The sequence below is a fragment of the Oncorhynchus tshawytscha genome, linkage group LG14 (genome assembly GCF_018296145.1).
Source record: "Oncorhynchus tshawytscha isolate Ot180627B linkage group LG14, Otsh_v2.0, whole genome shotgun sequence".
NCBI classification, from domain to species: Eukaryota; Metazoa; Chordata; class Actinopteri; order Salmoniformes; family Salmonidae; genus Oncorhynchus; species Oncorhynchus tshawytscha.
The window spans coordinates 23,111,232-23,133,430 of record NC_056442.1 but is presented as its reverse complement, the minus strand read 5'-3'; the positions used below and the strand labels follow the sequence as shown (position 1 = coordinate 23,133,430).

The following is a 22,199-nucleotide window of genomic DNA, read 5'->3' as shown; positions in this document are numbered from 1 at the left end:
GCTAGAGAGCATTTGGATGATCCAAAAGAAGGTTGGGAGAATGTCATATGGTCAGATGAAACCAAAATAGAACTTTTTGGTAAAAACTCAACTCGTCGTGTTTGGAGGACAAAGAATGCTGAGTTGCATCCAAAGAACACCATACCTACTGTGAGGCATGGGGGTGGAAACATCATGCTTTGGGGCTGTTTTTCTGCAAAGGGACCAGGACGACTGATCCGTGTAAAGGAAAGAATGAATGGGGCCATGTATCGTGAGATTTTGAGTGAAAACCTCCTTCCATCAGCAAGGGCATTGAAGATGAAACGTGGCTGTGTCTTTCAGCATGACAATGATCCCAAACACACCGCCCGGGCAACGAAGGAGTGGCTTCGTAAGAAGCATTTCAAGGTCCTGGAGTGGCCTAGCCAGTCTCCAGATCTCAACCCCATAGAAAATCTTTGGAGGGTGTTGAAAGTCTGTGTTGCCCAGCAACAGCCCCAAAACTTCATTGCTCTAGAGGAGATCTCCATGGAGGAATGGGCCAAAATACCAGCAACAGTGTGTGAAAACCTTGTGAAGACTTACAGAAAACGTTTGACCTCTGTCATTGCCAACAAAGGGTATATAACAAAGTATTGAGATAAACTTTTGTTATTGACCAAATACTTATTTTCCACCATAATTTGAAAATAAATTCATAAAAAAATCCTACAATATGATTTTCTAGATTCTCATTCTCATTTTGTCTGTCATAGTTGAAGTGTACCTATGATGAAAATTACAGGCCTCTCTCTCATCTTTTTAAGTGGGAGAACTTGCACAATTGGTGGCTGACTAAATACTTTTTTTGCCCCACTGTAAGTCTCCAACTTCAGTTATTTTTGCAATTCGTTCCAGTCATTGGCAGCAGAGAACTGGAAGGAAAGGCGGCCAAAGCAGGTGTTGGCTTTGGGGATGACCAGTGAAATTTATGTGTAGGTTTCAGTCTCAGGATTGTAGGTTGAGTACTGAAGGTAACCTCTCTCATTGTCCCTCAGGGAAGCGTTCCTGCCTGGGAGATGGAATGGGGATTCCCAGGATGGTGCTCTTCCTATTCTTTACTTCCCTTCTTCAGCACTTCACCTTCAGGGGCACAAAACCTCCAGAGGAAATTGACGATACTGTAGTATCCTACTTTATTGGCCGCCTGGCGCGCCCCTACACATGCTATGTCAAACTCAGGACAGCAAATATTTAATTGATAAAACAACTTTTAATCTTGATGAAATTCAATGCGATTTATTTTCTGAACAAGGAGGCTCAACAGCAAAGTGGTCATATCTTTCATTATTAATGTCTATTTTTTTGTTAGAAACAAAAACAAACAAAAAAATAGACAAATACTTAAACTGGCAGATTAAGAATAATTTAATTTAAATTACTGGTGAAAATAACAAACATGTACATAAAAAGTGAATAAAAATAGTGTCCATTCATGTCACATATACAGCATGTCAGATTTGGTGCTGTTCTTTGTACTGTAATTGCCCCGTGATAACATATTCACACACAGTGAAATATCACTTGAGTGTCAGTGCACCCAGTTTACCCGTTGACAGATATATAGAACATGCCGAGTTAAGTCAGAAGGTCATGTCCGTTTACGTAATACGTTCCACCCATGCCACAATGGACCCAATGCATTATGGGTCCAGGGTGACAGTCCAGTACTAACTCACTGCATGGTTCTAACGTAGGCATCCATGGAATCCACCACCCTTTGACCACAGTTTACTGTCCACTCTCCTAGATCCAGGTCACGGCACCACTGTAACACATACTAGCAATGCTAACTAACTCTATGCTACATTTTTTTTATTATTGAAGAGTCAATGTCTGACATAAGCAGTTTTACAAACAAAATTCCAAAAGGTTACATGTGCTGTTGCCAAAGGTACATTATACAAGAGGATATGTGAAGTACAATGCTCAGTTTGTGAATGCTATTACAGAATTTGTGAGGTTCAGCCAAGCCACTTTGGAAATTAAGATAATATCACACACACACACACACCATTCGAGTAATGATTTTTGCCACCAGAGGCATCGAGGCAAGCACCAGTAATGACCTTAGTAGGAATACTGCTAGTGAAAAAAATTATCAGTTCATTTGTATGACATAATACATTTTGATGACACAGAGATGGATGGTGGACATGCTTGGGTAATGGGTTGGTCCCATTTGGAGTGAATGAGAAGACAGAAATACAGGGAAGTTGACAGCTGCCTGGTTTAATTGCCTATAGAACCACTGTTCAATCGGGGGATAGCGACTAGGTGCAATGTGACCCTCAAATGACAAACCATAAAATGAGTTGAGGGCTCTGGATGCTCAGACAGATCCATACACACCGAGTAGTCAAGCTATATCTGGAGAAGTTAGGGTTATGCTGTGTTCGTTTTAGATCGAGACCCTTCTTTAAATAGGAGTAGGAGATTGTTAGCTGGGTTCACACACAAAAAGAAGTGGCCTTTTAGCGAAACTCATATTGGTTGATTGGTATTTTAAATCTTCACTAAGGGTGAGTGTGTAATCAGGGCAAAACATTTTGTTTGTCACAGATTCCAGCCTGGAGAACTGAGTTTGTTGCATCCTTGCACAGATATATGCAATGTAACAGACGTCTTGACATAGGATGAACAGAATGGATCCTAGCTTTGCAAACATGCTGTCAGACACATAGACCTACATACCATCAACACACATACAGTAGAATACTTGAGCATTTTGTAGCTGTGGTTCATCATGTAGAGAGCCATTTCCTATTGCACCATAGTGTCTAGGCCACATGACAGCAGGGGTACTGGGGACTGGGACCTTAATTCCCAGAAGCAGAAGAGAGATTCCCTCTAGGCATGTTACGACCTGTGTTCAGGGGAATATAAAACTGTCAGCTGGGTGGTAAGTGGTTATGTTTAGTCTGGAAAACCTACAAGAAAAAAAACTATTTGTGGAGGGTAACAGGCTACCAAAACTCACCAGGATAGAGATCATTTGCATTTCAGATTGCATAAACCTGTGATAAATCCAGAAGATGAAAGAAGAAGGTGCCACAGACTACGCCATTCCAGTTATCGTCTTTTCATTTGCATGTAGATACAGCGCTTAAAAGACCTCTGGATTACATTCACCTTCCATTCTGTGATAGTGAAAACTATGTCAACAGGACCTTACAAATCATTCAACCCATTTTGACAGTGTGTGTAATCCGAGAATGTATCTTTCTCATTTGCAGAAGTCATGCCTCACACACAGCCACCACCATGATAGTAATGTGCCTGCCTTAAGGTCTACGATATTGCGTAAGAACTCCGTTCATTTGCTCACTGTATTCAGTTAAGCCTGTAAATGTATGACGAGTGAGCAAGGGGCTTTAGAGATGTTAAACGATTGGGTGAGAAGAATTCAAAACACAGTGTTGCCAAGGGAAACCATAGTGTTTGTGCGGCTAGCTCACTGGGGAAGACAATATTGGTTTTACTCACCTCTTGCCTTCTCTAAGTCCCTCACTGAGTTTGTCCAATACCAACATATAGACACACTATTGTTAGAATTATCCATTGCACATGAAAAGACGGTCCACAGTTGGCACATAACGTTTCCATTTTGTCCACTAGTAGAGCAAGAGGTAGAAAACAAAAGAAGCAAACCCCCAAAACAGTCGAATCAGAGCAGATCAAGGTTGGACGGTGTTCATTTCCTAATTGAAGAAGCTTTCCTCAACATCTGGGAGTCCCATAGGGCGGCGTACAATTGGCCCAGCGTCGTCCGGGTTTGGCCGGGGTAGGCTGTCATTGTAAATAAGTTAAATAAAGGTTAAATAAAAATGTCAAAAGTCAATCTAGGTCGATTGAGGCGATATTGCACTTGGGATGGGTCATCTTATCTGCCACTGAAAACCTATAGGAGTCACAACACACAGCCTGATTGGCCAGTGCAGAAAAAACATTCTGGCAATCATCCAATGAGTCCCGGATCATGTTCACACAACTATTAAGACATGGGTTCGATGAAACACCAACTACAGTCGGCCACATAGATCTGGAAGTACACAACTGAAGCAGGCAGGTTGTCTGCTTTGGATTCCACCCAGTAGAAATTACAAAGGTAGCCAGCTAGTCGTTATCCCCCTCGCCGAGCCACTCAGCAGTAGCTCTCAGAGTATTTGATGGCTCCCTCTCCGCCCCCTTTTTCCAGCGGAGCTCCATCAAGGCCGTTCAGCACCTGCTTGCGGGCGGAAATGTAGCAGTAGGCCTTGCCCTTCTTGGCCCCTGGGTGGTGGTGTGGGCGCGGGTGGGCATGCGGGCCCGAGGCGGAGGCGTCCGAGAAGAGGTTGTGGGTATCCTCCTGTGGACAGTCAGGCTGGCATTGCGGGTCGTGGTGGCACTGCCCGCCGCCGGTGCCCCCCTGTGGCGTGTTGCTGCCAGTGTTGCGAAGGTCGTCCAGGACGTTCATGCCCAGCTTCCATCGCTGCCACTTCTTCTTTATCTCTGACTGCACCTGGGAGAGATGGAGAGAGATGAACGAGGGAAGGTAATGAGTTTTTCCTGACCTTATGATCTGACCAGGATACAAATTGTATCTAAATTTGATCTTTATTCTCTTTAAGCACTACAGTATGTATGCTACCTCAACCAAACTAGGCCATATCTCAACAGGAAATACATCAGACATTTCATGTCACACAGGGGCCTAACCACTTCTTGACTCTAGACATGGCTGGACTCCTCAGTGACATCACCGTTGCCCTGTGGACTTAGGTAGTGAGCTTCTCTGTGTGACAGCTAACCCACAATGACAGGGTGACATAACCAGCAGGTCACAGAAAGCGCTGGCTTCTCATAGGAACAAACAGAGACGTGCGTGTCGTAAACTCAGGTGCTACGGCTGTTCAAGTGCACTCATTTTGCCCTGGGCTTTGTTGAGAGCACACTTCACTTCCTTACTCACCTCTTTATTGACGAAGCAGTACAGGATGGCAACCAGTAGACCCTGTGGGATGAGAGAGTGAGAGGCATCAGAAGAAGAGAGAGGTACTCAATCTTCCCCCATCTAACACATACAGTACCTAACAGAAGCACCGCAGAGAGAAAGTTCATGGAGTAACAAGCAAGAGTGCATGCGGGCACGGGACACATGCACACTCACTCACACAGCATGCATACCCAAACACACCCCCATATAGACGAATAACTTTTGTATCTCATCATATTACCTGGAAAGAGTTGAAGAAAAGTTCAAAGAAGAGGTTGATATTTCGGAGGACGCCCTCGGTCTGTTCCTCTGACATCACGGCAAAGACAACCTCATGGATGCCGAGGAGAGGGATGAGGGTCAGAGTGGACTTTGCCAACCTGCACACACAGAGCATCCTTTACAGAGCCAAGCAAGGGCAACTATTAGAGAGGTCTGTTTGGTCCCCTATGGTGAATCGCTTTCATCAATTTTATTTATTTATTTTACCTTTATTTAACTAGGCAAGTCAGTTAAGAAGAAATTCTTATTTTCAATGACGGCCTAGGAACAGTGGGTTAACTGCCTGTTCAGGGTCAGAACGACAGATTTGTACCTTGTCAGCTCGGGGGTTTGAACTTGCAACCTTCCGGTTACTAGTCCAACGCTCTAACCACTAGGCTACCCTGCCGCCCCAATGACATCAATGGATGGTTCACTTTTCACACAAACACATAAAACGCCAAACAAAGAAAGCCACAACTTCCACACCTGGACTCAAGAGCAGGAATGTTAAGTAACGGCTTCAAAGCATCTTGGGAAATCAGAAAGGCAATTCTCTTCCCATGACTCTTTTGGTGGCTCAGAATCAGTGCATCAGCTGCACCTTAGATTCCAATCAGACTCATGTTGTCCGGCGTACCTCGAAGCCAGGCTTAACTCAGAGGATTATGCCTGCAACTGGTCTCTTGGATGTGGCTGGTTTCCTAAAAAAAAAAAGTATATACACCGTCTCCAAGGACCACGGCTCACAATCAAAGGACGAGAAGGCCCCGTTGAACACCACAGAAACATCAAATGATTCCACAGCTCCCTTTACGCTGCATACTATAAAGGGCAAGTTAACTTAGTGATGGATTATTGAGGTAATGGATGTCAACGGAGTTTGGAGCAACAAAAAGAATTGTGTGGATAGTGTCATGTCATCCTAATGTCTGCTGACTCGCACAAAGCTAGAGTCCCCTGTGTGTTTAGGCTGGAGGATAGGTGACAACGGCGCTGCCCGAGGTACGGTAATGTTCCGTGAATGCGACAGTGTTTAACAAGGTATGACATAGACAAAGTTACGTGACAAAGAAACACATAAAACACGTGTAAGCAATGAGTTGACTTCATCAGTTTTTATAAGATACAATACAGTGTTTGTTTTGTGTTTTCATTTTGATCTGCTTTTATGTCATTCATGGATTAAAAGGTGCTGTATCTTTCTTACCTGAATTTATAATCGGTGTACCTCATTTGGTTTGCCTTCAATTTGGAGACAAGGATCTGTATGATCCGAATAAATATGAAAAAGTTGACCTGGAATAATAAAATAAAAAAAGATCAATTAAACACAATCAACATCAAACCACCAAGTATTAGCTTTATTAATGTCAGAGAGAGAAAAAAAGGATTTGTATCCAAATAGGTCTGTTCTGTTCTCTGGCATTTCAGTATTATATGACTGTTGAAGCAGGGTGAATATGTGAGAATTCCACAATAAGTTCGAGTTCCAAAGTCAGACTGCAACATGTTAGGGGTATTAACTGCAAAGTCCAGGTGACAGAGTGCAACTGCACGTCGTATTACGTGCGAATTACTCCTATTTACTTAACCTTTATTTTGACAGGCTGTCATGCTATTTTACAGATGAGCCTTGTAATTATAAAAATATACACATCAATACAATGAAAAAAGTAAAACAGAGATAGAAAACACAGTCTATGTCTAACATTACTAACTATGTCAAAAGATGTTAGGCATTTAGACCTTAGGTGAAATGTGAGCGTTGTGGAACAAATTACAAATCATCTGTGACAGGAGAATCCTCATCTCTTCTGGCATGTTGCTTCTGATGCAAAATACCGTAGAAAAAAATGATATTTTCCTCCTCTCAGAGTTTCACTGAGAGACGCTAATTAAACACTCTTTAGATCAAGCTTCAAGGAACATGTTAAGTGTTACTAAGAAAAGAACAGAAACCAAGTGACATTCATTTCGTCTTCTGGGTTGATGAGTCATCCATTCATTTTAATGTACAGTGCATTCCGGAACCAAAACATGCCCACTCAGCTTTCACATTCGCACAATTTCCCCAGGCTTGTCACGGTCTGCTAACTTCAAAGAGACAAGACTGCAGGGGGAAGAGGAGAGGAGCGGTGGGTTGACGAATGAGTAACCCCTGGACCACCATTGCTTTAGGGCACACAGCACAGTCGACACACACACACGTTACACACACTCACCAGAATGGCCAGGAGGATGGGTGTGCGGATGATCCACCAGTACGCCATGTTCTCATTGATCTCCCAGCACCTGGGAGGAGATATGTCACAATCTCTCAGTCTGAATTCTGTTTTTAGTAAAAGATGATGAGGAAATAAGATTGAATGGAAATGAGAGTGACTCACCGTGTATTCTCATACAGGTACCGCACTATAATCCAGGGGACCACAAATAACACTGGGGATCCTACACACAGTGTCATAAACCATACATTACTGTCAGGAAACAGCATTTATATTATTTATCATGCGTGTGTGTGTGTGTGTGTGTATATCTACCCCAGCCGATGAAGAGGTATCCACAGAAGTAGCTGTTCTCTGAGAAGACCATGAGCACCAGCAGGTTGTGAAGGTACAGGCCCTCCACCAGCAGCCAGTAGTAGTTAGCCCCCACACAGTACTGCATCAGCACCTGGGCCACACGGCAGCCAGACAGGGCCTGGGGGCAAAGGTCAGGGGTAAAATGTCAGGGGCGGAGGTCAAGGATGGCTGTCTAATGTATGAGAGACGAATTGTGTCTTTAAACGGTACACTCGAGTGTGTGTTTCTGTAACGTGCGTTAGTGTGTACAGCCTTTGGTTCCGACCTTATCACTGAGGACGTTGGACACGTCTCTGTTGTCTCTGAACTCTGGGGTGTCCCTGGTGAGGACAGCATCTCTGGTGAGGATGGATATGGCTCGCAGGATGAAGGACGCAAACAGATTGGTGTGGATATAGTTCCTGGTGCACCTTAGTTTCCTAGGGTACAACGCTTGACAATGAGATTACTGTATCGCAAAATTCTTTCCAGCATCATGTACAGCAAATGTCATGTGTCAAGTGTAGGATTTTAATTTGATCACTCTTTTGTTGATGAGAATTTTCATGCACAGTAGGGGTGTATTCAAATTTTAAAAAGGCTTCTAAAGTTTTTAATTTCCACTTTAACATTTCAGAATTTGCCATAACAAGAAATATCCATTAATTATAATCCACATAATTCACATTTCCTCTTGCTGCAGGATTATTTTCCTGCTGTAGCAAACTGGCTCAAATGAAGATCTGTATGATTTACATTTACCTAATTCACATCAGATGACTAGAAGTGAAGCCATTGCCTTAGTCCAAACAAACAGACCCATAGTCAGAGTCAAATCCTGACATATAAATATGGACTGTATACTGTTTATGACTGTGGTCAGAGCCAGTATTTACCTGAAGATGAGCAGTATGATGAGGGCCAGGGAAAGGCTGGCCAGGGACAGAGAGTAGCCCACAGTGTACATCACCCGGAAGTAGGCCAAGATCACCATCTGGTTCTCCTGTGGACAAACAAAGACCTGCACTCAAATCCCAAGTAGACGAGGGAACAACATGACCCTGTTTTCACCTATAACTCTCTGACTCTATTGTTGATGTGCTGTGCTGTACTAATGTCCTGTCCTTTTGGTAGAGTGCAAACAGGGACACAGATACAGACGAAGCAGATGCACTGACCGCAAAAAGTCCTCTTGTCTTGTTGCCTATTATGCCTTGGAAAATGTTCAAAAACACTTTAATGATGCTCAATACACTATAATAAACTCCTATTAAAAATGCACATTTACACACCAATCGTGGGGGAAAAAATGCATTGGAAATATAGGGAGCGTTATTTAATTCACTGCGGACAGCGATCAGCGTTTACCAACCTATTTTTCTTATCATCAGGGAGTCTGGCTGCAGACTGGAGTACATTTCAGCTGTGGGGCCAATGAGGCAAAGCAGCGTTGCATCATTGGTTGCCAGCAAAAACATAACCCCTAGGTGACGGCTGTCTCCCTCTTCATAAAGAGAGGACTGTGTGTCTCTCAGAGCTCACCCTCACACTCTGAAGCCCTGGCAGATCTATAATCCAGTATGTAGTACTGACTGTAAGGTTCTGTATTTAATTTCCTTAGTCAACCTTGTGTTCTGTTTCCTTGTGTTCTTGAACGTAGCCCTGTCTTTCATTTTCGTTCATTGATTTCACCTGTGTTAGTTACTCACCTGGTCTCATCAGCTCCTTATTTAGTTCAGTACATTCTGTTTGTGCCTTTGTGAGGTATTGTTCGTTTTGACTCTACTAAGTCTTTTCCTAGCTCGTTTGTGAGAACCAGTTATAGCCTTCAGTCCTAGTTTTGATTCACCTGCCTGTTTGCCTATCTGTGTATGACCATGATCCCTGCCTTCTGCAAAGGCGAAATAAACACCTGCCGCGCTCTGCGTGTGAATCTACACCTTTTTCCTCCTGAGTATTCATTACACTGACGAAAAGAATGACATCTTTTCTATTGATGTAGTAAATGGACCATTCATTACTGAGCTCGTAATGGAGTGCAGCACTAGATGTGAAATTGAGAGAGGGTAAGGATGACTTGAGTTGAGCATGCTGATCGGGATGATTGGAAGTCAACATGAGGGGACAGCAACTGCTGCTGCTAGCCCACCTCGACATCCATAAGCAATCAGAGCATTCGGGCATTATCGTAAAAGAATGGCCATTCCGGTAATTGCATTTCTATGTCCCCTACAGGTGGTATGCCATTGGAATACCTACTCTATTACTCATTGCTTTTTGAATGGCTATTTGGCCATGAATTAGTTAACCTCTCTAAGCATCTGTCAGTACTTGGAGGGTCTCCTAAGACTACTGGTGAAGTTTTCTAAAAAATGACATGTAGTAATTAAAAGCATTAACCCTTTGAAAGTATCTTGTTCTCCTCTTAGCCATGTGTTTTATGGGCTCTGAGAAGAGGGTCTATTTCAGGAATGGTGCATGATGGGTATTACCTGTGCCACCTGCTGGTTGTTGTCTGCGTTGCACTGGGAGTGGTCCCTCCATGTGCTGCTGGTGTTGTTAACGGCCCACTGGCCATCAGGCCCACACTCCCGCAACACATACCCATTACGAACTGCACAGACATGCGGAGGGAGAGATGAAGAAGTCAAACAGATGAGACAAATGAAATTCGGTACATTGACATTAAAACCAGTAGATGGTGATAGCGCCGAAGTCATCCACGTATTCCTATGGAAAACTCCCGAAGCGCGCCATATTGCTGAATGGGACTGAATGGCACCCCAAATTTGCTAAGCATCATGGTGAAAGTATCTGTAACTAGCATAACTAGCAAAGGATCATGGTCGATGTAGTGGTTTTCATCCTGCATGACTATTATTGGTCTGTGTCCACCCATTATTGGTCTGTTTCCGCACGTGGTCCTGTGTGATGACTAAATGTATGTAGCAGTCAGAATGGATCATGATTGAATTAAATATCACGATTTGTAGCAGAATTTAAAATAATTGACAGTGGGGATAAAACTTTTAGAGCACAAAATGGCCACCGTTTTTTTTGGGGGGTGGCCGATCGTAATTTAGGTGTGAGTGTTGACGAGGACAAGGCTGGAGACCACTCTGTCATGCTGATTGAGTTCAAATAACAGACTGAAAGCTTCAAAAGGAGGATGGTGCTTGGAATCATTGTTCTTCTTGGGTCAAGCATGGTTACCTGCAAGGAAACACGTACCGTCATCATTGCTTTGCACAAAAAGGGCTTCACAGGCAAGGATATTGCTGCCAGTAAGATTGCACCTAAATCAACCATTTATTGGATCATCAAGAACTTCAAGGAGAGCGGTTCAATTGTTGTGAAGAAGGCTTCAGGGCGCCCAAGACAGTCCAGCAAGCGCCAGGACCGTCTCCTAAAGTTGATTCAACTGCGGGATCGGGGCACCACCAGTACAGAGCTTGCTCAGGAATGGCAGCAGGCAGGTGTGAGTGCATCTGCACGCACAGTGAGGCGAAGACTTTGAGAATGGCCTGGTGTCAAGAAGGGCAGCAAAGAAGCCATTTCTCTCCAGGAAAAACATCAAGGACAGACTGATATTCTACAAAAGGTACAGGGATTGGACTGCTGAGGACTGGGGTAAAGTCATTTTCTTTGATGAATCCCCTTTCCGATTGTTTGGAGCATCTGGAAAAAAGCTTGTCCGGAGAAGACAAGGTGAGCGCTACCATCAGTCCTGTGTCATGCCAACAGTAAAGCATCCTAAGACCATTCATGTGTGGGGTTGCTTGTCAGCCAAGGGAGTGGGCTCACTCACAATTTTGCCTAAGAACACAGCCATGAATAAAGAATGGTACCAATACATCCTCCGAGAGCAACTTCTCCCAACCATCCAGGAACAGTTTGGTGATGAACAATGCCTTTTCCTGCATGATGGAGCACCTTGCCATAAGGCAAAAGTTATAACTAAGTGGCTCAGGGAACAAAGCATTGATATTTTGGGCCCATGGCCAGGAAACTCCCCCGACCTTAATCCAATTGAGAACTTGTGGTCAATCCTCAAGAGGCGGGTGGACAAACAAAAACCCACAAATTCTGACAAACTCCAAGCATTGAATATGTAAGAATGGGCTGCCATCAGTCAGGATGTGGCCCAGAAGTTAATTGACAGCATGCCAGGGCGGATTGCAGAGGTCTTGAAAAAGAAGTGTCAACACTGCAAATATTGACTCTTTGCATCAACTTCATGTCATTGTCAATAAAAGCCTTTGACACTTATGTAAATGCTTGTAATTATACTTCAGTATTCCATAATAACATCTGACAACAAAATATCTAAAGACACTGAAGCGGGAAACCACGACTCGTACAGCTAAATGCCTTTCTTGCTTGCTCTTTCAAAACAATGCAGTAATGAAAATCAGTAGTGCTCTAATAACTAAATAAAAAGCCAAATATAACAAAAACACACAAGAAATAGAACTGTGAGCACTGTCGTTTGTTGTTGTTGTAGCCCTACAATGTTTCTGAGTGTGTGGGCAGTCCATCATAAAACATTGTTGAATTCAAATGTTTCCGCTGACAGGTCCCCCGACAATTTGCCTTTTTTTTTTCTCGTTCAGAAACAGTCACAGTCCTGTTCCAGACACAGCATAAATTACTGCTAAAGATTAAAACATTCTGCCAACACAGTAAATAGACCGGTAGCTTATGTCAAATATTTGACAGTATGAGTAGGTTACAGTATTGCTGTGTCGATAGGAGCGCGACATCATTGCCTATTTCATCTTAGAGTCTATACCAAGGCAGGAAATCCAAAAACCCAATCATCTATTGATTAACTTTTGAACAACAATTAGTCTATTGCACGACGTGGTCTAATGACAATAGTTCCAAATAATCCTGCAAATAAATGGCATTATTGTCATCATAAAAGGGGAATGAAGCGTTTTCCAGGCAAAGTTTTAATGCTCAGTCAAGCGTCCACAGTTTTAAGACAAGGCTGATTTATAATGGGAAACATGCGTATGCTTGTAATACTGTGTACAGTATGTCATGCGCCAAGTTGATCAAAATCAATATTATTTCAGAAATGGGCAGGGTTATAAATATGGCCCCTATGGCCCCTAGGTTGCTACACAGCAGCCGACCAGCAGAGCTTATGATTTCACGCTTCAGACCAGACACTGGGGGCCTGATTCTGTACGGCTTTAGACAGAAACAGTGTTAGCATTAACCTCTTAGCTGGAAGTCGGATGAAACAAAATCTCATTTATCCTACCGAACCATAAAGCACTAACCAATGCCACACCAGTACCTTGGTTGTACCAGGGGAGGTACCACGGGCAGGGCACTTTAACTGTGGTGTTGGGGACACCCTCCGGCCAGCAGGCGTACATGTCAAACATACGGCCGCAGAACAAGCCTGGGGGCAGAAGAGAAGATATAAGTAAGCCGTAAGTAAGAAGACAGACAGCAGACCCTGAATCCTTCATTTTTCGTCTGAAGCTAAACAGGATAGAGACTGATTAGTTAAGGGGTGATGAAGCCATTATAATTGTGAAGCCAACTGCATATTTCTACGGTCTACTCTAGACGATAACGTTTTAGATGTTATTCTATCCGATTTATAAACCCGTAACGGGGTTTGTCTGATTAGGACAGGCGTCAGTTTTTGAGTCTTACCTGGGGGTGTGGGGTCCGTGCTCATTCTCAGCAGGCACTCGTTCCTGTATCTGTTCCATTCCTCCACCGTGTGCTTCACCGTCTTCGTTGACACAAGCTGCCGGTCATAAATCACAAGATTGAGGGTCAGAGGTCAACCCCAGTGGGTTCTTCTGGGTAAGCCCTACAATACCTCACTGGGTTTAAAAACCTGACTGGCTATAAAGCACTAATGCCTTGGCTTAGTGTAGTGTTGTAACTTAAGTTCTCCATAAAAGCTGACATATACATTCACTAAACCAGCTGCATTGATTGAGGATGCAAAGCACATCACACGGACACTACTGTTAAGATCAGCTTCCCAGCACTCTGATTGTGTTCTATAAAGCACACAGACCATTATTATCTGCAGTGATTCAGAACGGTGAATCATCTTCACATGACTTACATTTCATAACGGCTCCTGAGGACAATCCAACAAACTAACCACGGAAGCGTCTAATGACACGACACACTTCTACGGATGGGATTGAAGGTGCAAAGTAATGTTATAAGTACAATCACTACTGCCGTAATGAGCAGAAACAAAGTTAAATGTGCCTACCACAGTTCTGCACAGGACAGACAGGATGAGGAGGAGGATGGCAGGGGTCTTCATCACTTAGAGGAGTGCCAGGGCGGAGGGCCACTCATCATCTCAGGGCTGCTGGGTGTTTTTGACCCAGGGGGGCCAGAACCAGGCATTGCCTCAGACCTCCACCCCATAGCCCACACCCTGCAAAACAACACACACAATCAGTTAGACCTACTGTGTACAGTACAGAGCAATCACACAATATGGGTTTGGGTTACAATTCTTATCATGTAGTACGCTAAAACAAGCTTGTGGATCCACAATGGGAATAGGATTTGGCATTTGATTTGTGGAAAGGAAGTCAAAACGTAATGGCACGGGATCAATGATGCCGGCCCAATAATTGTGGCAGATGAGAATTTATAATTTTGTCAAGTGATGTAGCCACTTAGTTCAAATGTTAATGAGCCCAATCAACATGTAATCATTCATGAATCCATGAAGGCCAAGGAGGCCATGTAGCTGATTAGAGCATGTGCGGTTTCGGCTCACTATTTCCCAAGGACACTGTGACAACAAGACACCCATTTTTGTTGCTACTGTAGTGTAGGCTAATTTGAGCATGTCCACACCCAAGTCTCCCAAAGACATCTCAATGAAATCTAACCAGAGTGCTATCTAACAATCTGATGGAGGGGCCAGTCATTCTTGGAAACATCTACATAAAGAAGCTCAGAGCCATATACTCTATTTAGAGAGTTAGGACATTGAGGTTTCTGCATTATGATGCATTTACATGTCACAACAACATAATTATGGCAGCCATGTTAGCTCCCCATTAATATTACATGGGGAAAATTGAAACAAGAAACAGATCATCAACGAGGGGCTACTGCCTTGGTAACCAAACAAACACACTTGCTAGTTTAGCTAACCAAACCATCAGTCCTAGCTTGCTATTAAGAACATTGAATTCAACAATGCCAATAACGTTTTCAATTCTTCTTCTGCTTTCAAAAGCAGCTCAAACTGGTAAGAATGAACTATAGCCTTTGAATTCTACCGTGCAAATACACTGTTTTGGGGAAATAATGCACATCTAGTATGCCCTTCAAGCCAATCAGAAATGAGTATCCAACAATGCCATGGTATAATGCTATGTAACTGAATGTCTAGAATTAGAACAATATTAAAAATTCTAAAAGTTGGCCTAACTGTACATATAGCTCTGAAGAAGCTGCATGCCTGTATCTAGAGACAAAGTGTTTTGTTCAGTCATGTATGACCGGGTTGTGGTCAATTATTAAATGTTTTTTTTGTGGGGTGTGCTAAACAGTGTGGAAAACTGTGTGAATTATCTTAAAAAATACAAACACGGCCTCCCGAGTGGTGCTGAGGTCTAAGGCACTGCATCACAGCAACTAGAGATCCTGGTTCGAGTCCAGGCTCTGTTGCAGCCGGCCCGGGAGATCCACGGGAGACCCATGGGGCGGTGGACAATTGGCCCAGTGTCTTCCGGGTAAGGGGAGGGTTTGGCCTGTAGGGATGTTCTTGTCCCATCGCACACTAGCGAGTCCTGTGGCGGGCCGGGTGTAATGCACGCTGACACGGTCGCCACGTGTACAGCGTTTCCTCCGACACTGTGTTTCCTTCCGGCGGCTGGTTAAGCGGGCATTGTGTCAAGAAGCAGTGCGGCTTGGCTGGGTTGCGTTTTTTGGAGGACGCACGGCTCTCGACCTTCACCTCTCCCGAGTACATACAGGAGTTGCAGCGAATAGGCAAGACTGTAACTACCAATTGGAAACCACGAAAGTGGGGAAACATTCATTTAAAAAAATAAAAGAATACAAACACTGAACATAAAATATTGTTCCCATTGTGCCTGCTATGTTACTTAAAGAGCTGGAACACATTGGTCTACACAGCAACTCCCTCAATGTACATACTGTACTGTACTAACCTCATTGTTGGGGATCAAACATTTTATACAAAGAGTTTGTGCTTTTGTTTACAAAGAGTTCATGCTTCATGCACACAGAGGATCCTTTTTCAGACCGAGAATTCTTCCTGCACAAGGAATTGGGAAATTGTACGCATCACATCAGTCACATTGACAAGACTTATTTTTCCTCTGAATTCTATTTTTCTTGTGCTGTATTACATCTCTCGTGATTTGAAAAACGTTCTACATCTACAAAAATAACCCCAACTGTGTACATTCATCGAACATGACATGTTTGAGTTTTAGGGCATAAAAGAGTTGAGGGGGAGTTGCACAGTATCCTGCCTTCGTCTAGCTTGTTTTTCTTTTCAGGGGCCAATTCCCAGCAGGTGTCTCTATTTTTTTCCTCGGTACAAAAGAAAATCCAGTAAGTCTGCAGACAAACACTGTAGCATACACACAAGATCAAGAGTAGCTACTCAAAACACAGATTGTGATCCAAAGTACACCGTCGGTACTTTATTCCTTCGCAAACTATGAGCAGCCATTTCAAAACACCCCGAAAAGCGTCAACTCCACTTCAGAAGAACGCTCTGAAAAGAACTATTAAGGTTCAAAGCTGGAGATGCCTCTGGTTTAATTTATTCAGTAACTCTTAAACAAGCAGACGAACTGTGAGGGTTTTCTTGACCCGTGAAGGGTTTGGACTAAAACCAAAAACCGAAAGGCCATTATTACCATGTCATCTCATCCTGATAAACACATCTTCGTTTAAGTCAACATGTCAGTCAAGCTACTGAACCCTAATTACAGCCCTTACACGTACTATGGCCGTGCAAAACAGAAAAGAAAGTTCCATGTTATCCAACAGACAATATGAGGAAATGATTTGCACATCCGCTGGGTGAGAACCTGCTCATTATGTGGTGGGTCATATTTGCACAGTAATGAATCCTAATGAAAACCAGCCTCGTTAGCGTGGTCCTGGGCCTCGGGCAATTCCAGTGCACCACTGTGAAGAAAACAAACAATACGAGAGTTTTACGTTCTGCCAGAATATTCAGGGTTGAATTCTCATTCTTGGAATTCGTCTCACAAAACATCCGGGTGATCCTACCGTTAAAGCTGCTGGGGTTTCAGGCAAACAATTACAGATCCGAAAAAGAGGTATTCTCTGTAGGGTCTCAGTGGAATGTACAGCTACGGTATGCACATAGACTGTATCTATACAAAGAGCGCTCTTGGCATGAGATGGGAGTGAGGATGATGATAACCTGCCTCATTGCCAGTCATACCTGGCAGGAAACCACTCAAACTCGAACCTATCTGACGCCAGAATGTAGACGGGGTAAGAGGCTTTATCATGAGACAACCTGGGCTAACATAACAGGTTTGGCCAAAGTTTGTGAGACGTGAGGAATAGGGAGAAAGGCAACATAGCACGGATGACTTATGTCAAGAAAGAAATTACTTTTCAAAACCAAGCTACAGTACAGGCACTCTTCATCAAGGTACCACGTGATTTTCAAAAAGTGATATAATCTAGAGTATTGTATATAATCAATGGTATGTCCATCATGCCTCCTTTCATGAGGGGTGATAAAGGTAGCAATGTTTTGACATTTGTGTGTAGGTTAAGTAGGTTTAATCCATCCCTGTACTGTGTCGGCAGTGACAAGCTTGGCCCAGTGAAGGAACACATGCACGCTTCAATCCACCAGATGAAATGATGTGAGAAATGTCCTCCGTCTAGGCTTCCTTCAAAACATTGGCTCAGGTTTTAACTGACGATGCGCTTTGAAGGAGAAATCGGATTCTATTCATGTGTCTTTGGCAAACCTCTGTCACCCTGTAATGATAAAAGGCTTCGACGACACTGCATTTTAAGCCCAAATGACAATGACTATGAAAAACAGAATATCGCTTCGGGACAGAATGGCACTTCGTCTGGAATCAAATAGACAAAAATATAAGCAGATGAAGAAGATGTTGAAGAAAGATGTAAAATGGGACTGTCAAGAAGTGGGGTAATGTTCACCAATGACAGCTTGGAGTTGGCTGATATAGTGTCTATAGTGCACAGATCTAGACGGTTATTTATTTATTGTATTTCAGGTCTACTTACCATGTCAATGACTTCATGTATCAATGCCAAACTGGTGATATAGAGTAGAGTCACAGTCTTTTGAGAATGAAAACAAGAGAGAACTGCAAGTAATTCACCAACCAAACACAAGGTTTAAGGATATCTCGTCAGTTGTGTTATCTAAACTGCGCCCCAGTTTTTCAGGTTGTGTTTTTCCTATTTCCCAAGCTTCTACAACACAGTTAATCTTGTGTGGAAGCTGGCATCTCTCACCGATCACAAACAGTTATAGGAAGCACATGAGCCAGGGGTTCTGGTTGCATGTAACTTGCAGTAGAGGGACTGTCTCTGACCAGTGCTGTCACAGTTTTTCTGTCATCAAGGGCAGACATGCTTTTAAAACAGGGTGGATGATGTGTGACCCTCTCCACCCTGGTCAAGCGGGAAACTGTTTCGGCAGAGAGTGTAAGAGGATCAGAGCTAGGCTACTGGATCTCCTTAACACCCGGGCTATTTCAGGTCAGTCCAGTGGCCCTCGGTGACCCCTCCAACTCATCATCTGTGACTAAGGTAATAACACTAAGGCCTGGAAGTGCGGCAGCTTCAAACAGGGGAAAGATTAGAACTGGGGATTTGAGTTTGTGTGCATAATTAGGGCAATGGACGGGTGCGACCTGACCCGGCCAGTTTTAGACAGATAGACGCCGTCTATACGGCAAGCTGGGGCAAGTCAGCTGCCCACTGCTCACTTTATAGTGCTGTAGACTAGCGGCAAAGTTAGTATGTAAATCTTGGTGGGGCAAACTTTTTTTATTTTTAGATGCATGCCAGCAAAGCATTCGTTGCATTGTAACTGTGACAAACGGTGCTGACAAACTGTTAGGACCTACATAATGCTGCCCTAACAGCAGAGCTTTCTTTTCAGCACCATGGAGTGAATCCTTACCACCGCTACACCTGGCTATCAGCTGAGCCTTGTCTGGCAACAAAACAGTTCATTCAGTCTCATTTACTGCCTTTTTTAAAAATATAGCTGGTATGGCTGACTTGCATAACAAATGTGGTTTCTACTGACTGTTGAGCTGTTCAAGCCATGGAATAAGGGAACAATGAGTGGATAAGAGGCGGTCCAACTCGAGAACATTACCAACCCCTATGCTCTGTATGTTCTGCTGGCTGCACCACCACCACAGAAAGCACTGAGCTGGGCTTAAACACCTGCATTATGGAGCTGCCTTACTCAAGAAAGCATAAAAGAGAACATGTTTGTATGCGGCTTTATTAACTCTATGATTATTATTATTTTATTTTTTTTACATTGTTTGCAAACTGATATGTGACATCAGTTTGCAAAACAGCCACAAAAAAACAAATATATATATATATATATATATACTGTGAGGACAGACACTGGGAGACGAGAAGCATGTACAGGGAGTGAACATTTAATAAACAACGTACATGAAACAGAACAGGGGAAACAAAACAACATTAATGCTGACACAGGTATGAAACTGAGGAATAGACAGATATAGGGGAGGCAATCAAAAACGTGAAGGAGTCCAGGTGAGTCCAATGAAGCGTTGATGCGCGAAATGATGGTGACAGGTGTGCACAATGAGCGCCAGAGAGGGGGAGCGGGAGCAGGCATGACATATACAGTACCAGTCAAAAGTTTGGACACCTAATCATTCAAGGGTTTTTATTTATTTTTTACTATTTTCTACATTGTAGAATAATATTGAAGACATCACAACTTTGAAATAACACATATGGAATCATATAGTAACCAAAAAAAGCGTTAAAGAAATCAAAATATATTTTATATTTGAGATTATTCAAAGTAGCCACCCTTTGCCTTGATGACAGCTTTGCACACTCTTGGTATTCTCGCATACAGCTTCATGAGGTGGTCACCTGGAATGCATTTCAATTAACATGTGTGCCTTGTTAAAAGTTAATTGGTGGAATTTCTTTCCTTCTTAATGTGTTTGAGCCAATCAGTTGTGTTGTGACAAGATAGGGGCTATCTTCTATATACCACCTCTAGGTCAGTCAATGCGGAAAATTTCAAGAACTTTCTTCAAGTACAGTCGCAAAAATCATGAAGCGCTATGATGAAACTGGCTCTCATGCGGACCGACACAGGAAATGAAGACCCAGAGTTACCTCTGCTGCAGAAGATAAGTTCATTAGAGTTACCAGCCTCAGAAAATGCAGTCCAAATAAATGCTTTCAAGAGTTAAAATAACAGACACATCTCAACATCAACTGTTCAGGGAAAACTGCGTGAATTAGGCCTTCATGGTCGAATTGCTGCAAAGAAATCCCTATTAAAGGACACCAATAAGAAGAAGAGACTTGCTAGGACCAAGAAACACAAGCAATGGACATTAGACTGGTGGAAATCTGTCCTTTGGTCTGATGAGTCCAAATTTGAGATTTTTGGTTCCAACCAGCGTGTCTTTGTGAGACGCAGAGTAGGTGAACGGATGATCTCCGCATGTGTGGTTCCCACCATGAAGCATGGAGAAGGTGTGATGGTGTGGGGGTGCTTTACTGGTGACGCTGTCTGTGATTTATTTAGAATTCAAGACACACTTAACCAGATTGGCTGCCACAGCATTCTGCAGCTATACACCACGCCATCCCATCTGGTTTGCTCTTAGTGGGACTATCCCTTGTTATTCAACAGGACAATGACCCAAAACATACATCCAGGTTGTGTAAGGGCTATTTGACCAAGGAGGATGATGGAGTGCTGCATCAGATGACCTGTCCTCCACAATCACACGACCACATCCGAAATGAGATGATATGGAAAAGCAGCAAACAAGTAAAGGAAAAGCAGCAAACAAGTGCTTAACATACGTGGGAAATCCTTCAAGACGTTTGTAAAAGCATTCCTCGAGAAGCTGGTTGAGAGAATAACCAAGAGTTTGCAACGCTGTCATCAAGGCAAAGGGTGGCTACTTTGAAGAATCAAAAATCGAAAATATATTTGGATTTGTTTAACACTTTTTTGGTTACTACATGATTCCATGTGTGTTATTTCATAGTTGTGATGTCTTCACTATTATTCTAAATAAAGAAAAACCCTGGAATGAGTAGGTGTGTCCAAACTTTTTGACTGGTACTGTATATATAATTTTAGCTGAACAGATGGGGCTCAACCCCCCGAATGATGTAATCGGGGTCGCCACTGCTGTAGACACTGTCAGCGGGGAGAAAATAAACGTTCTCCATGCATTAGCACTGTAGCACACAGGCAGCACATTTCAAAAATGAAATGTGTGGTGCATGGATGGCGTAAGCTACAGAGATGAGAATAATGAATGCCTTTTAAAATCCAGACATTCAAACTCAGAAGCTGGGGTCAGATTCAGCACTATAGCTAACAAGGGAAGAGGAGAGGAATTGTTGCTGAATTCCTGCTGTTGTTGTGTCTCTGAGGCAGATCAGAGCTCTGATGAGCAGAGGAAAGTTACAGGAAGCTGTGGACCCGTTGGCCCTTCTCCTTGTGTGACATCCCTCTTAAATCATGTTGTTGTGTGGAGGAGGTCGAGGGAGGAATGGGGGGATCCACATAGTAACCACTCCAGAGAGAGAGCTGTAATTTCCACATGTATACGCACACATACCGGTATACTATATGGCAAAGTACACAGAAATGGGCAAAGACATGCACAGGCACGCAAGCCAGCATACCCACGTAAGCACACACCCACACATGCACACAATAATGATAAAATACAGTGTCTGACATCCATTAAAAAAAGTTTGGGGGCACTTTTGAGGCATTGTGCTATTATTGGTATTTCCAGCATTGTCCACTGGTGTTGCTGCTAGAAGGAAATCCTAGGAAATGTTATGTAATGGTTAAGGTGTTGGCTTGACAGTTACTGGACATCGGTTCGAGTCCCGGTCGGTGCTACCCCCCTGAATTCGCTCCAATGGACTTCCATGGTTGGTTTCATTGACTCTCCTCTTTAACTGTGGGTGGCAGGTAGCCTAGTGGTTAGAGCACTGGACTAATAACTGAAAGTTTGCAAGATGGAATCCATGAGCTGACAATGTAAAAATCTGTTCTTCTGCCCCTGAACAAGGTCATTAACCCACTG

The 22,199-nt window shown here is 43.3% G+C and overlaps 1 protein-coding gene across 2 annotated transcripts in view; it reads right to left on the bottom strand.

Moving 5' to 3' along the window:
• Positions 1-1,371: 1,371 nt before the first annotated feature.
• gipr (gastric inhibitory polypeptide receptor) overlaps positions 1,372-22,199 on the bottom strand; it is a 32,815-nt gene continuing 11,987 nt past the window's right edge. For both annotated transcript variants that reach the window (XM_024444579.2, XM_024444580.2), the window contains exons 2-14: positions 14,081-14,251; positions 13,498-13,594; positions 13,130-13,237; positions 10,314-10,435; positions 8,718-8,824; positions 8,108-8,261; positions 7,801-7,960; positions 7,648-7,708; positions 7,483-7,552; positions 6,468-6,556; positions 5,238-5,376; positions 4,973-5,014; positions 1,372-4,522 (exon numbers count right to left, since the gene is read on the bottom strand). In XM_024444579.2, the coding sequence (XP_024300347.1) occupies positions 4,166-4,522; positions 4,973-5,014; positions 5,238-5,376; positions 6,468-6,556; positions 7,483-7,552; positions 7,648-7,708; positions 7,801-7,960; positions 8,108-8,261; positions 8,718-8,824; positions 10,314-10,435; positions 13,130-13,237; positions 13,498-13,594; positions 14,081-14,134 (1,560 nt within the window). In that variant the 5' untranslated portion in view covers positions 14,135-14,251 and the 3' untranslated portion in view covers positions 1,372-4,165. The remainder of the gene's footprint in view (positions 4,523-4,972; positions 5,015-5,237; positions 5,377-6,467; positions 6,557-7,482; positions 7,553-7,647; positions 7,709-7,800; positions 7,961-8,107; positions 8,262-8,717; positions 8,825-10,313; positions 10,436-13,129; positions 13,238-13,497; positions 13,595-14,080; positions 14,252-22,199) is intronic.